Raw genomic sequence first — 16,962 nt, forward strand, 5'->3', positions numbered from 1 at the left:
TAACGTGGAGCTCCCCATCCTGAGAATACCAGCCTTCAGCCGTATGGCTTTATCTGGCTGGTATTAAAATGGGGGGGGGACCGCACGCCCTTTTTTTTTAATTATTTATTTATTTATTTTACTGCACAGTATAGACACGCCCACCGGCTGCTGTGATTGGGTGCAGTGAGACAGCTGTCACTCAGCGTGGGGGGCGTGTCTGACTGCAACCAATCACAGGCGCCAGTGGGTGGGGAAAGCAGGGAATACGAGATTGATTAATGAGCGGCCGGCATATTCAAAGTAATTGTTGCCGCGCATTCTCTGCACAGCTGTTCCTCGCAGCGCTGGTGATCGGGGAGCGGTATGAGCCAGGGGAAGAATAAAACCGAGCGCCAATGTAAGTATGACTGAGAACAGCAGAAAAAAAAGGTAAGTACACAGATTTTAATTGAAAAAAAAAAAAAAAAATAAGATCGCTAGTGTAAAAACGCACACGCACGAAACGTGCTGAACACGGACATACTCCGTGTGCGGTACGTGCAGGCACGGACCCATAGACTAAAGTGGGTCCGTGCCTGCGTGCTGCCGGCCAAAAACGGACATGTCGTCCCGGTAGAAAAGCGCACACACGTACTTACGACACGAACACACGTTCCGTGTGATTTTACGTGTATGTGCCATCTACCATTGATTAACATGGGTCTCCGTGTGTACGTGTCTCCGGTACGTGCAAATACGTACCGCACACGTAGAAATTACACGGATGTGTGTTGCGGGTCTGAAACAACCACCCACAGCCTAATATGTCAGGAAGAGGTGGTTGCCGGCATTAAGGGCCGCTTTACATGCTAAAGCGATGTCATTGGGGTCACGGAATTTGTGACGCACATGCGGCCGCGTTAGCGATGTCGTTGAGTGTGACACCTATGAGCGATTTTGAATTGTTGCAAAAATGTTTAAAATCACTAATCGGTGACATGGGGGTCCATTCCCCCCTCCCTCACCGGGCCCCGGGACAACCAACCCCCCTACCCACGGAGGGGAAAACAACAACTGCGCTGCTCCCTGTAATCGCTCCCGGGATCCCCGTCCAGAGCAGCGGTGGTGTCACAACCTCACCATAACCGTGGGTGGCGTCACGGACAATCAATCCCCAAAACCCTTCCCTTTTTCACTCACGGGCGAGGAGCGCCGCTCGAGTCCCCAGGATCCGGCCCACCGCTCGAGCAACCGAGCGAGCAGCAAGCGAAGCCGTAGCAGCAGCTGGACCCGAGCAGTGGGTGAGCGTAGCACCCTCCCCGCCCGCGACATTGGGATCTACAGTATGTCTGAACTCATACTGTTTATAGGGTAGGGCTATGGGTGGGCTCATACTGTATACAGGTGAGCTATGTGTGGGCTTATATTGTATATAGGGGGCTGTATTGAGTTCATACTGTATATTGGCAGGCTGTGCTTTTGCTCATGCTGTGTATAAGGGGCTGTTTGTGGGCTCATGCTGTAAATAGGGGCTGTGTGTGAGCTCATGCTGTATATAGGGGGCTGTGTGTGGATCATGCTGCATATAGGGGGGCTATGTCAAGACCATGCTATATCTAGGGGGCAGTGTGGGGATCATGCTGTATATAAAGGGGTGCAATGCTACCACCAGGGGGTGCAGGTGCACAGGAGAGATGTAGAGCTTCTAGGTGTAATGCGGTGTCTGTGTGATGCCCTGGACTATTTGGGTTGTCAAACCCCCATGGTTCTGGGAACCTAACCTGCAGTACTGCCTCCACCAGCATTCACAAATCCTAGATACACTTTGCACCACACTTGTCAGGCACACCTGTGGGCTGCTTAAGCAGGAATAGGGCCGCCCACATAGGGGTCAGGAAGAGAGGTGGGAGGTGTCAAGTCAGTTGAGTGGCAACCCTTGAGCTGTGAGGAGCTCTGAGGAAGCTGGGAGTTGTAGCTTCCATAGGAGAAGTAGACTAGGTCGCAGACGGTGGTCTGGACTTAGAGGAGTCGGACCCCCGGTCGCAGGGGATTGAGGCTAGGTGCCTGGAACCCATCAAGGAGTACGGTCAGCAGCCTGGTCCTATCACCGGTCCTGGACCGAAGGCACGTCGGGGTACACGGACCGTAGGTCAGGGAGAAGCTTCAGGCAACCTGGCAATTAACCTGCGGAGGACAGGGCCTTTATGGACTGTTCCCACAAAGCTCAGAGATCGGGGGCACTAACGCAACGAGGGGGATAGGGCTTTCCTAGCAAGCGGCCCACTAAAATCCCATGCGTGAGCCCCTGAGAGGAGGCTCCTTCACTTAGCCACAGTGGGGAACGGGGTCTGGAAAGCTCCAAGCTACTGGGCCCCAACGGACAATCTAAATTGGTGCCAGGAGGCAGGTTACAGACCACCAGGCAGTACTGCAGGGGACTGGACCCGGACGACCTCCACTCGAGAGGCAACGGCAGTCAGAGGCCTGGTTTACCCCGTTGTCAGCGTCTGCTTCATTGCTAAGTGAGTACCAGACTGACACCTGCACTGCATCCCCGCATCACCATCCAGAAGTCCCGGGGCCTATCCCTACCCGTGGAGGGTAATGTCATCTTGCTGCCCCACTCCATCACCCCGGGTACTCCAAATGGCAGCGGCGGTACTCCCAATTATCGCACATCACGGGTGTCGTCACGAACTATAACTTTCCCCTGTAAATAACCCCTTTTACATTTGAGTGTGGCCTCTAGCTCCCAGGTCGGAGACCCTCGAGCCACGAGTAATCACCAACCCCCAGATCCGAGCGGTTCGATCCGCTGCAGGGGCAGCACATCTGCCCACTAGATGTCACCAGTATCTAGACGGGGAGGTAGCAGAATGGTCGTATACGCCAGGAGTCAGAGCCGGGAGGTCATATCAGTGCAAAGGAGGAAGAGGAGACAAAGTCACGTGGAAGCCTAAGGTCAGTAGCTGGGAGGTAACGTCAGATACAGATGGGGAGCAGAACCATAGTCAGAGAGCAAGCCCGGGTCAGAAACCGAAGGGGAACGTCAGTAAAAAAGGGGGAAAGTGGGACTGAGGAAACAAGACAAGCATAGGGTCAGGAAGTCAGGGAGCACAGACAAGAGGGACGGAGTGGTGGACAGAGAGAGGAGTCTGGTTAATGGGACGAGGATCAGAATGAACTCACAGGAACCAAAAGTGCATACTGCAGAGAAGGAACTATCACTGGCAAAGTTCTGGTGGAAACAGCCCAAAGATAAACCAAGGCGATTACAAGTATGAGGCACCAAACAAGCCCCGGCCACCAGCAAGGACCCGGGGAATACAAACAACCGACCAATAGACAAAACCCAATGACTCTGCAAGGAGCAGAACCAAAGGTGAATCGTGACAAGGAGTTGTGTGTGGGCTCATGCTGTATATAGGGGGCTGTTTGCTGTTTATGGGCTCATGCTGTATATAGGGGGAATTGTGTGTCGATCATGCTGTATATAGAGGCTGTGTGCGAGTAATGCTGTATTTAGCAGGGCTGTGAGTCGATTATGTTGTGTGTAAGGAGGCTGTGTGTGGGTCATGCTATATATAGGGGGGCTGTCTGGGGATCACCCTATAGATAGGCAGCTTGTGTGGGATCATACTGTATATAGGGGGCTGTGTGGGAACTCATACGGTATATGGGGGGGTCATCATACTTATTTCTTCTCAATACTACGTAATACAATTAATATTAATATAAAATATGAATAATATGTTCATATTAATATTCAGTAAAATTAATTTCAGCCTTTTGGTTCGGCTTTAACTCTAGTCATGGTCTCTCTTCGTGAAAATCTACCCTTTCATGATCCTTGACATACATTTATACCAAAGGTCTTTGATGCTGACTCACAACATCATTCCCTGCACATGACGGAGATCTGCCCATGTCTATTAACCAGTTAAATTCCGCTGTCATTCTCTGATAGTGGCATTTTACACATGGCGGTAGGGGAGTGCATCATTCCCCGCTCCCATTGAAGTGCCAATGATGTGATCGCAGGGCACCAATAGGTTATTATGACAGCCAGGGGTCAGCTGTTGAACTCTATGTTTGTCATGACAATTCTCCTGTGAATGCCGTCTGCGAACCAGCATTCATAGGAGATCGTAATTTGTGATATACTGAGCAGTGCACAAGCAATTGGACAATCATAGCTTCAAGTCCCATAACAGGACTAGTAAATATAATTAAAATTGAGAAAAAGAGTTTTTAAAATTATTAAAAAAAAACCCCACAAGTTCAAATCACCCCACTTTTGCCCCATTGAAAGTAAAACAATAAAAATCCTCAGATATTTGGTATCATTGCGTTTATCCGATCTATCAAAATATAAAATTAATTATTCTGATCAGTAAACAAAATAATTAAAAAACAAATCAAAATGCCAGAATTTTTTTTTTGGCCACCCAAACCTCACAATAAAATGCAACAAGAAGCAAAACAAAACATCGCGTCTATTCAAAAATCAGTATCAGTAAAAATGTCAGCTCAAAGCACAAGAAAATAAGCCATCACACAATGAAGATGTTACAGATCTCAGAAAACGGTGACAAAAGCAATTTTTATTTACAAATTTCTGATTTTTTTTTCACCACTTAAATAAAAAAAAAACTATACATGTTTGGTATCTGCATATTCGTACTGACATATTGCCAGGTCAGTTTTACCATAGAGTGAACATGGTAAATAAGAATAACTTATTGAACGGTGGGGTCTGACTGCTGGGACTGCACCAATCGTCAGCTTAGGTAACTTTTAGGGCTTGTGCGCACGTTGCGTAATTTTATGCATTTACACTGCGTTTAGTACTGAAGCATAAATGCATGCGTCTTGCATCCCCAGCACAATCTATGTACATTGTGCATAATCCGTGTGCATGATGCTATTTTTTAATGCAGCGATTTGAGTGTCAAAGGTTTTAAAAAAAACCCCACTGCGTTTAGAAATGCAGCATGTCAATTATTCCGTGCGCTTTGGATGCAGCTCCCACTCTGTCTATGGGAGAGACAGCATCCTGAGCGCATGAAATCGGCATTTTTTCTGCAGAAACACTACATCCATTACGCAGTGTTTCTGCAGCGATTTGAATCGCACAAGAGCTGTTAAATCACTGCAGAAATTTCTGCAGTGACACGACGCAACGAGCGCACAAGCCCTTAGCCACATTAGAATGGAACTTGTGTTTAGCTTGACCCCTGATCCATTCATTCCTCAATGGCTGAGAGCGCTGTACTTGGCTAAATCTTGCAGGCATAAGGAGGATGAATGGAGATGCGGTCACACATCCGACCTGCTGCTGCATTTTATAACGGGGAAAAAAGTGCCCTGTCAGGGATAAAAGTTCCTTATTCTTCCAATCAGTGCAGTTTTCAAAGGTCGGAATCCACCAATTAATAAGTTATCACCGATTTTTTGGATCCTGAGTATCGATGATAGCTTGTTTTCACCAAAATACCCCTTTAATGCTTATCCCAATTATGATGTGTGCACAATAGTTGTATAGGGGCTGCCTGTATTTACAGTCGATGCTCCACTATAACTGGGATGACGGCTAACAGGTATTTGCATATAGCTGTACAGTGGGCCCCTAGAGTCATTTCTGCCTGTGGGCCCAAGACAACCCAGTCCAACCCTGCTTACAACTATATCTATAAAGAGCTTGTTTCCATTAATCCTGCCATCTGGCTTTCTTCCCTCCGGCTTTAGGCCACGTGCGCAATAGAAAATGTAATTTTCTTAAGAAAATTCCAGATCTCTGCAAGAATCCCGCACCAGCGGCAGAAATCCGCACGCAAATTCCGCATGCAGTTCTGCGGGATGTTGCGGATTTGCCGCAGAATTGCTGCAGTTTTTACGCAGGTTGGTCCCTGCGGGTTTTTACCAATAATTAATGGTAAAACCGGAGCGACCTGGAGAAAAGAAGTGACATGCACATTAATTCTGCAGCAGAAATTTCTGCGGCTTTTACGCAGGTTGGTCCCTGCGGGTTTTTATCAATAATTAATGGTAAAACCGGAGGGACCTGGAGAAAAGAAGTGACATGCACATTAATTCTGCAGCAGAAATTCCGCAGGTAAATCCGCAGGTATAAAAAAGCGCAGTGTGCACACAGCATTTTTTTTATACCCATAGGTGCAGCAAATCAGTGGCAAATGCGAGGTAAAATCCGCTGTAAATCCACAGCGTGCGCACATAGCCTAAAGGGTGCTTTACACGCTGCGACATCGCTAACGATATATCGTCGGGGTCACGGTGTTTGTGAAGCACATCCGGCGTCGTTAGCGACATCGCAGCGTGTGACAGCTAGGAGCGACAATCAACGATCGCAAAAACGTCAAAAATAATTGATCGTTGACACGTCACTCCTTTTCTTAATATCGTTGGTGGTGCATGCCGCTGGTTGTTCGGCGTTCCTGCGGCATCATACATCGTTATGTGTGACACCGCAGGAACGACGAACATCTCCTTACCTGCGTCCACCGGCAATGAGGAAGGAAGGAGGTGGGCGGCATGTTCCGGTCGCTCATCTCCTCCCCTCCTTTGCTATTGGCCTGCCGTTTTGTGACGCCGCTGTGACGTCGCTGTGACGCCGAACACACCTCCCCCTTGAAGGAGGGATTGTTCGGCGGTCACAGAGACATCGCTGCACAGGTATGTGCGTGTGACGCTGCCGTAGCGATATTGTTTGCTACGGCAGCGATCACCAAATTTCGCACGAACTACGGGGGCGGGTGCTATCGCTCGCAACATCGCTAGCGATGTCGCAGTGTGTAAAGCACCCTTAAGACCTCTTTCACATGTCAGTGAAAAACACACATGTTTTTCACTGATGTGTTAAAGACGCAAATGCCCTCCATGTGACGTGATTTTGGCACACATTTGTTCTCTGTGTACTGTCCATGATATCACACGGAAACCAGGCACTTATACTCACCTGTCCCCGCCGCTGCTGTCCGTGTTGCTGATATCTCCCGTGCTGCTGTCTCCAGCTGCTGATGTCTCCCCGCTACTGTTATTTCTGGGTCACGGTACAGTGAATATTCTTGAACATAATTAGCCGTCCTGAAGCAGGAGACTGCAGCAGCCGGAGACAGCAAGCTGAAAAAGGTGAATATAAAAATCATTTTATTTCAAAGATATGTGTTTTTTCTGTTGGTGTTACATGGATCACACCACTGTGTGGTCAGTGTGACCTCAGCGATGCCAGAGAAAAACAGACTTGTCTCCATGTGAAACACACGAACACGCATGTACGCCACACGGAAAGACGGTCAGTGAGAAATCACTATGTGTGCAGACCCATTGATTTTAATAGGTCTGCGTATGTCCGTGAGTCTTGTACGTATAAATACAGTAACATATATACCAGAATCACTGACGTGTGAAGGGGGCCTTATATAGATTCTGCATAGGCAATCTAATGTGGTAACTGATCCTATGGTTTTCTCTCTGATTGCATCGGACTGGTTTCAGAGATTTATCTAACTTTGCATTTATTGTCTCAAGCTCAGGAATAAAAAATGACCAGATGCAGCTGAAGTACCCAACCGAAGGTGTAACACAAATGCCGGTTTAATATGGTATAAACAATACCTTCACATTTAGGATTGTTGATTGTCCATTGGCCTGAAGATTCACAAGTTGTTACACTGGAGTCCTTTAATGTCCAGCCTTCTGAGCAAGTTAATTCACACGTGGAGCCAAAGCCATTTTCAGCCCATGGATGCCTGCATGTGAATGACCCATGCTGAGGAGATGTGAGCGCCTCACATATAACAGCTGCAGAGATTAAAACAATAATTATACGCTGAAATCAGCTAAATATGCTACATTTTATTATCTGTGACAGGGAATAAAAAAATGTTATTGATGTTGAGTTGAGACTTAGCATGGACGTTCCCATTCATAATAGTGGAGGTTACAAGACAGGCAGCCTGTGTATAGGAAAGATTCTTCCACTGCTGTCCCAGTGCAAGCGCATTAATTACATTACCAAAGGTGGATGAATGGAATTTGAGACAAAACTAAAAAAAAAAATACATAGTCCCTAACTCATTATTGCAGTTGGGCCTGTTTTCTTCTTAGTTTTTGCCTGTTTTTCATTTGTGCAGAATTACCCTTGTAGTTAGTGACTTTTTTAAGTTTCTTTTACTTTTGTTCACTTGTTTATTCTTATGTTCACCAATGTCGGCAGAATTTGGAATTTCCAGATGTTTTTGCCTGATTCATAAATTGTAACTATTTAACTATTACAAAATTGTGCACAAATCTGCTCCACTTCCCCTGTGGAGTGATTTTATGCACTTTAAGCAATAACTTTAAACTTTTATGACCTTTTGAAAAAGATGAGTCTTTTTGCTTAAAAAGTCGCAAAACCAGTTGAAAAAGTCCATTTTTTTACATTATGCAAAATATATAAACCACATATGCCATTTTTATGAATTTTGTGCAATAAACATCAAGGCAAAAAAAGAAGAGTGACAAAAAAAAAACCTCACAAAAGATGAATCAGGGTCATATAGGTGAAAGTGTCATTATTTTCACTTTCAGCTCTTCAGAACTGGGCCATTTAGACCTTTAGGACGAAGCTGTTTCTTTTTTTATGTAGCTGAATGAAGAAGGGTTTTTTTGCACGATGAGTTGAATTTGTCATCAGCGCTATTTGAAGGTACATATATCTTATTAACTAACTTTTATCCATTGTTATTGTGAAGCAATATAAAATATTGCAATTCTGCCATTATTCTTTTACATTAAAATTTTAGAATGTTCACAGTAAAATTGGGAACTTTTGATTCTCCAGGTCAGCACGGTTTCAGCAGTATCGAATTCATGTAGCTTTATTTGTTTTATTACTGTTTGGAAAATAATCATTTGTTTTGTATCTCCATATTCTACGTACGTTTTTCCAATTTTTCAATTACTGGACCTGTGTGGGGACTTCTTTTTTAAGTGACAAGCTAGTTTTCATTGGCATTATTTTATGGAAATATGACATATTGATCACTTTTTATTACAAAAAGTAATTCTGGAATATACATACATTGTTATGGGTTTTAGGCAGGTGTGGAAAGAATTCTGCTAAGTGAGAATGCTTTACAAAACAACAAGAACACCACTCAAGCATTTTTGTTTTTTTTACTGATGGTGCTGTAGTGGCCCGGTCCAGATTGTGTCTGTTTAAGTACATTCTCTTATATGTAATATCATGTTATATGTTATAAGTAAAGCATTTCTCATTTGTTGTGTTCTAGCACCATCTACTGGTGAAAACTGTAAGAATCTGAAGTGTGCATTGGGTGTTATCCTACTGGTCAGTTCTTGGTCACATGGCTCAATAGGTGGAGCTATTCTCCAGCCTCTGTGTGAAAAGAACTGGAATGTTCTGGTTCTGGCTGAGTCTCTTCTGAGGGGAGACATTATGTGGAGTTTCTCTTCACCACAAGACTCCTACTAGGCCGAGGCCTAGAAATTCATCATTTCCTGACTTTTACAGACAATATGCTGAAGGCTTCCTATGCTGAATCCTCACTGGCCAGATATACGTTGTGCATCTCTTCAGACAGTAGGGCATACTGATTATATACAAGACCCTACTGCATGCAGATTGGGGAAGTTTGAGGGTCTCCCACCCCACTGCAATATTATTGGCTTTCATGCCATTGTCCACGCACCAGCCGTCCGGTCCCCGTAGCGTGCTGGGCAACTATTTACATTTGCTTACATGTACTGCACGTGTCTGAACTAGTGACAGTGAAATTAACCCCAGTGAAATTAACCCCAGGACTCCAGGTCTGTACAATCTTATTATATCTACCCTCTAAGCTCAAGAGACTCTGAACCTGCTTCTAAAGGCATACCAGTATTAAATCTGAAGCAAATCGTGCTCTTAAAGCTATAGAACCCTAATTACACTTCAGTATTCAACACCAAGCTGTATTTGCCGTGGCCTACCCACAAAAGACCGTGAAACATACTGTATATTCCGTGTTATTTTCCTTTGTTCCTGCTGTATTAAAGCAACTGTTATCCCCAAGACCGTGTCTGTGGACTGTCCATCAGCTGTGGATACTGTGTGGGGGTGGATAGCAGGGAACATCAGGGCCTTGTAGACCACCCAGGGAACACAGCCCCGGCACCCTTGTGCCAGAACAGCAACTGTGACATATAGAACATTTGAGGTCCTCTGTCCCTGAGCCCTTACAAAAGTCGAATTTTGGCGTCACAAACAGGATCATTCCTATGTGCCTATCTTCTCTTACTGCACTACAAGTCTCAGCATTGCTCATTAACCTCTATCTTGCCAGTGTATACTGCTATCACCTTCTACCATGAATATGTGAGACATTATGGTTGCCCTGAATCAGTCCTCACAGATCATGGATCTGGCTTTGAGTCACAATTATTTCAAGAACTCTGCCAATTCCATGAGTGCAAAAAGCTGAGAACAACCGCCTATCATCCCCAAGGGAATGGCCTCTGCGAGAAAGTCAACCAGACCTTCATCAATATGCTGCAAACAGCATCTGTTACCAAACAAGCTGAATGGCCTCAATTGCTTGACAAGTTAGTGGAAATCTACAACAATACTGTCCACTGTTCTACAGGCTACTCGCCATATTATCTGATGTTTGGAAGACAAGGTCAGCTCCCAAAAGATCGTTCTCTTGGAATCCAAGTCCCTGACATGATCAATCCCCTGCCAAAAACTGATTGGGTCTCAGAGCATCAGCGAAGAATACACGAAGCCCAACAGATTGTTGATTGCCACATGGGTGAAGCTCACCGTCAACAAGAAGAGAGCTACAATCAAAGAGCTAATGCTTCCCCACTTCAAGTTGGAGACAAGGTATGGCTAAAGAAGTACCACCGTACAGGAAAACTTGATTCACTCTAGGAAACAGAGCCATACACAGTTACAGCTATCCCATATCCTGAGTCAGATGTCTATGAAGTTAAGAAACCCAGAATGGCCCCACAGACGGTGCACAGGAACCGCATGAAGCTATGCACCAAAGAGGATCTAATGGTGATTTCATCACCTCCTCCTCAAGTCATGCCGGTCTACACACCAATTCCTGCATTGGAAACACCAGCCAGACAGCCTACTGTTGAATAGTCCCTCTACAACACTCAATTTATCCTTCCATGCTATCAATATGTCCCCATCTCGATTCCTGCTCCAGTTGCTGTTCCTGTGCCAACTTCACCTGAACCAGCAAACAATATCATTCCTGCTCCAGAGGAAGATCAAGTGTTGAGGCGTTCAGAGCGAAGCACAAAAGGAACACTTCCAGCCCGCTACAGAGACTAAAAGGTCATATCCTTTTTCATGAGTATATAACCTTGTGATTATTTATTTAGCTGGATAGTCAGTTTAGTAACATTTAAGCCTCTGCACCTAGGTAATACCAAGCACCTTGTTTATTATTTGTACTATTTTCTGTATACAGCCATGAACTTATGGACTGTTTGTTGCCACTAAAGTGCCTTTCCAGAGTCTTTCATATGGAGGATAGTATATTGCGGAAAGAGACTCTATCTTATATTGGCACTACCACATTCATGTTTTGCATTTTTTCATTGCCTATTGTTCTTCAGTATGGCTGCATATTCTTGCCTTATTGTTACTGTGCCTTACATATATATTTCCTTCCTTTCTTAGTAGTCCTCCACTCGCACAATTGCCGAGGACGGCTCACCTTCAGAGGGGGAGTATGTAGTGGCCCGGTCCAGATTGTGTCTGTTTCTTTAAGTACATTCTCCTTTGTTTAATATCATGTTATATGTTATAAGTAAAGCATTTCTCATTTGTTGTGTTCTAGCACCATCTACTGGTGAAAACTGTAAGAATCTGAAGTGTGCATTTGGTGTTATCCTATTGGCCAGTTCTAGGTCACATGGCTCAATAGGTGGAGCTATTCTCCAGCCTCTGTCTGAAAAGAACTGGAATGTTCTGGTTCTGGCTGAGTCTCCTCTGAGGGGAGACATTATGTGGAGTTTCTCTTCACCACAAGACTCCTACTAGGCCAAGGCCTAGAAATTCATCATTTCCTGACTTTTACAGCCAATATGCTGAAGGCTTCCTATCCTGAATCCTCACTGGCCAGATATACGTTGTGCATCTCTTCAGACAGTAGGGCATACTGATTATATACAAGACCCTACTGCATGCAGTTTGGGGAACTTTGAGGGTCTCCCACCCCACTGCAATATTATTGGCTTTCATGCCATTGTCCATGCACCAGCCGTCTGGTCCCCGTAGCGTGCTGGGCAACTATTTACATTTGCTTACATGTACTGCACGTGGCTGAACTAGTGACAGTGAAATTAACCCCAGTGAAATTAACCCCAGGACTCCAGGTCTGTACAATCTTATTATATCTACCCTCTAAGCTCAAGAGACTCTGAACCTGCTTCTAAAGGCATACCAGTATTAAATCTGACGCAAATCGTGCTCTTAAAGCTACAGAACCCTAATTACACTTCAGTATTCAACACCAAGCTGTATTTGCCGTGGCCTACCCACAAAAGACCGTGAAACATACTGTATATTCCGTGTTATTTTCCTTTGTTCCTGCTGTATTAAAGCAACTGTTATCCCCAAGACCGTGTCTGTGGACTGTCCATCAGCTGTGGATACTGTGTTGGGGTGGATAGCAGGGAACATCAGGGCCTTGTAGACCACCCAGGGAACACAGCCCCTGCACCCTTGTGCCAGAACAGCAACTCTGACATATTGAACATTTGAGGTCCTCTGTCCCTGGGCCCTTACAGTGCTTTAAATCTAATTTCCCTTTCCCTAGTCTTATACTCACCCACCGCCATCTTCATCTGTTATAGGCACCACTCTCGTCTGTTGTGACCAGTCAGCTGCTCCAATGTTTCAAGGAGTGAGGTCGCAGGTCTATGAAAGCCTCGTTCTGGATCTCATAGATTTGTATTGAGAGCTTGTGCAAAACTTATGACTTCCTATCAGTCAAAAGTTACGAAAGTCACAATATGGCGCTGCGGCACCGGAGCAATGACAAAAAGGATGAAAATGCCAGAGGTTGAGTATAATACCGGTATTAGGTGACTTAGAACTAAAGCACCATTTCAGCGCTGACAAAAATAACACTGGAGGGATACTATAATAATTTATTTTTATAGGGGAGAGACGGCAAGCAGAATGCATGGGATTACCGGCCGCACACCTGACATCACATGGACTCTGGAGAGAAGAGGAGGAAGAATCCAGTATAATGAAGAGGGGAGGCAGGCTGCTCTTCTGGGTAGTGCATGCCCCATAGCCCAGAAGACAGAAGATATAAAAGAGGATTTTTGCCAAATGACCCGTCATCTAGGAGGCAGACAGGTATGATAACTTCACCTTTATGCCCATATTAATAACTAAAAAATGCAAAAGGGTGACAGATTCCATTTAACAAATACCCAAATGAGATCTGCAGTGATGAGACATTTAGAAGGTCTCCAATAAATATGATGTAAATAAAAAACAAGCAGACTTTGTTCACCCTGATACCATACACAAGTACAAAATCTTAGCTAAAAAGCTGAAAAATAGTATAAATGTTGGCCCTGACTTGGCATGAACGGGAATCTTTTTGATGAAACTCTGTACTTTTACATTAAAAGACTGAAGCAATGATTTTATGCCATGTTTATGCCACTGCTGGACTTTAGAGTATTTTGAAAATGTTCCATAAACAACTCCTTTTGAGCTTAAATTCTATAGTAGAAGCATTCTTCCATCAGAAAACGTAATTTCTTACAGAATAAATGAACTTAGAATTATTTATATTTAGCGTTTGAATCAAGAATTTCTGAATTTATTTATCTTATTACAATTATAATTATATGCATAGCAAAACAGAAAAACTTTACAAAATACCTTGACATTCAGGAGTGTCTTCTGTCCATTGGCCTTTGGAGCTACATGCTATCTTATTGGATCCCTTTAATTTCCATCCTTCGGAGCAAGTGAATTCACAAGAGGAGCCAAAACTATTTTCCTTCCATGGATGATTGCACGTAAGTGATCCATTTGGAGGAGCACTGAGCGTACCACATGTAACAGCTAGAACAGAAGTAATGATGTTCTGAAGTCAGATTACTGTTTAGGAATTGCTGTTAGTGTACAATGTTACATAGAGGAAGCCCAATATTCACTGCAGAAAGTGGAAGATGAAGGTAGTGAAAGAAAAATCAGGCATATAACCAAAAAGTGTCATGGTGAAAGCGGGTAAAGGAAGAGGTTGCAATGTTTATTGTATTGACTTTTTAATCTCTTCCTGCTGTGGTCACTTATTCATTTTTGCTCTCGCTTTTTCTGTCCCTTCTTCCAAGAGTCCAGACTTTTATATTTCTCTGTAAACAGTATAAAAACTTCTTTTTTTAATGAAAATTGAAGCTTTAGCCCCTTTACTTCATTTTCCATACGTTTACATTATGGTCGGATAGGGGTTCACGACTTATGATGTAAACATACATCATGGCGATCATGCGGGCACATATGCCAAATGTGCAGACATAGCCTAAGTGACAACAGAGTTCCAGATGTCACAGCCAGGAACAGTCCCCGTGCCACCCCTGGATTTTAAATCAATAGCGATCACAGCATTTAGGAGGCTGGGAGAGGATGTGCGCTCCCTCTCCCACCCAATCAGCACCACCGTGATGTAATCGCAAGCTGCCAATCATTGCAATGGTAGCCTGAGGTCAAATTATGACCTCTATGTTTGCTTGCCATGGTGGCCTGTTAGACCATGCCAGGAGCATGGTCTAAGAGGCTTTCTGTCTGTGTAACACTGACAAGTGTAATGTATTGCAATGTATGTGCATTGCAATACATTATACCAGTGATTAGGCTTATAAAAGTTAAAGTCCCATAGAGAGACTAAGAAAAAATTGGAGAAATTGAAAAATAAATAATTGTAAAACTATTTAAAACAAATCCCAAAATAAATTTTAAAAACTGCAAAAAATACTATACCAATAAATACATATATTTACTTAAAACAAAAATAAACAAAAAGTACCCACAATTGTAATTGCCGCAACCAGAACAACCTGATTATAAAACTGACACACTAGTTAACCCCTTCAGTGAACAAAAAAAATAAAAATGTGGCTAAATTATGCTTTCTCATCATATGGCACAAAAAAAGTTGAATAACACATGATCAAACAGTCAAATATAAATAAAAATGGTATCGCTAAAAGCATCATCTTGTCCTCCAAAAAACAAGCTACATTAGTGAAAAAATAAAAAAGCTACAGCTCTCAGAACAGCAAAGCAAAAATAATTATTTTTTTCTATCCAATTGTTTTTCTTGGGTAAAAGCAGCAAAACATAAAAAATACTGTATATAAATGTGGTATCGCTGCAATCGTACTGACGCAAAGAATAAAACTGTCTTATCAATGTTACCACAGGGTGGACGGCATAAAATCCCTAAAAAAACAATTCCTGAACTGACGGCTTTTGTTCATTCTGCCTCCCAAAAATTGGAATAGAATGATCAAAACATGTTTTGTGCCTGAAAATTATACCAATAAAACATCATCTCATCCTGGTTTCCATGTTACTGGTAACACAAAAGCTCTGGAAAAGTGAAATGGCTCCTTGCCACCCAAAAGTAGTCCACATATTCTGCTCTCCCAAATCCAACAGTTCCCCTCCTTTCTGAACTCCACAGTTTACTTAAACCACAGCTGGCAACCACGTGTTTGTCAGTACTGTAGCAATTAGATCCCAGATAATTTACAGGGTCCATGTCTCCAGACGCATGAGCTGCGCACAATCTACTGGGCACTACAATGGCAGATTTCCAATTTTCACTCAGAAAATTCCACTGTATTTGTTTCTGGAAAACACCCATGGAGTCAAGATAGTCATTACACCTGTAGATAAAGTTCCAGAGGGGTGTTAATTCCAAAATGTGGTCACTTGAGTGGGGATTTTGCTCTTATGGCACTTAGGGACTCTGTATATGGTACCCGTAAGCTAGTCTACGAATATCTTTTCTCCAAGAGTCAAACAGTGCTCCTTCCTTCCTGAGTCTCACAGTGTGCCACATTTAGTAGAAATCGTGTAACAAATTTTGTTGCCATTTTTAACTGTTTTCTCATGTGTAAATGTAAAATCTGGGGCTAAAACACAATTTTTGAGGTATAAATGTAATTATTTTTTCTTCACTATCCAATGGTATACATTTCTTTGACACAACTATGTTGTCAATATAATAACTGCACCCTCAATTATGGGGGATTCTACTGTTCTGGCACCTCAGTGGCTTTGCCAATGTGAAATGGTACTCGCAAACCATAACAGCAAAGTTTGATCTATAATGTGACTATCCTTCCCTTCTAAGCTTTGTACTGTGCCTCAAAAGTAGTTTTCAGCCACATATGGGGTATTGACTTAGTCAGGAGAAATTGCGAAAAAAAATAAATTGAACTGTTTATTTTCACCTATTTCCCCTTTTGAAAATTAAAAGCTTGTGGTTGAAGCAGCATTTTAGTTGAAAAAAAAAATAATGGTAAATTTTAATTTACTCAGCCCAATGTTAAACAAGTCTGTGGATCCCCTGAGGGTTAAAAATGCTGACTACACCCCTAGCTAAACTCATCCAGAGTAGTGATGAGCGAGTATGCTTGTCACTACTCGGTACTCGCACGATGATTGGTGTGATTGGTTGCAGGCTGACGCGCACCCCAGCCTGTGACAGTCATTGCTTATCGCGGTCAGTGCTACGCTGCACTCAGAGCGGGCAGCCGTGCTCTATGGCTGCTCGCTGTGACATGTAGCAGAGCTGGATGTGTCTTCGCTGGATCTCGTGTGGATTACGTCGAAGCTGCAGGGTGTTGGGATAATAAAGTGGTGAAGGAGGAGGCTGCATTTATATTTTATTCCAAATAAAGGATTTCTCTCTGTCTTGTTTATTTACTGTAATT

General features: G+C 43.6%; 1 protein-coding gene across 1 annotated transcript in view; it reads right to left on the bottom strand.

Moving 5' to 3' along the window:
* Positions 1-16,962, bottom strand: part of LOC142250045 (L-selectin-like) — a 286,541-nt gene that overhangs the window by 43,582 nt on the left and 225,997 nt on the right. The window contains exons 6-7 of the mRNA XM_075322105.1: positions 13,898-14,083; positions 7,597-7,782 (exon numbers count right to left, since the gene is read on the bottom strand). Coding sequence (XP_075178220.1) covers positions 7,597-7,782; positions 13,898-14,083 — 372 coding nt within the window. The remainder of the gene's footprint in view (positions 1-7,596; positions 7,783-13,897; positions 14,084-16,962) is intronic.

The sequence above is a fragment of the Anomaloglossus baeobatrachus genome, chromosome 8 (genome assembly GCF_048569485.1).
Source record: "Anomaloglossus baeobatrachus isolate aAnoBae1 chromosome 8, aAnoBae1.hap1, whole genome shotgun sequence".
NCBI lineage: Eukaryota > Metazoa > Chordata > Amphibia > Anura > Aromobatidae > Anomaloglossus > Anomaloglossus baeobatrachus.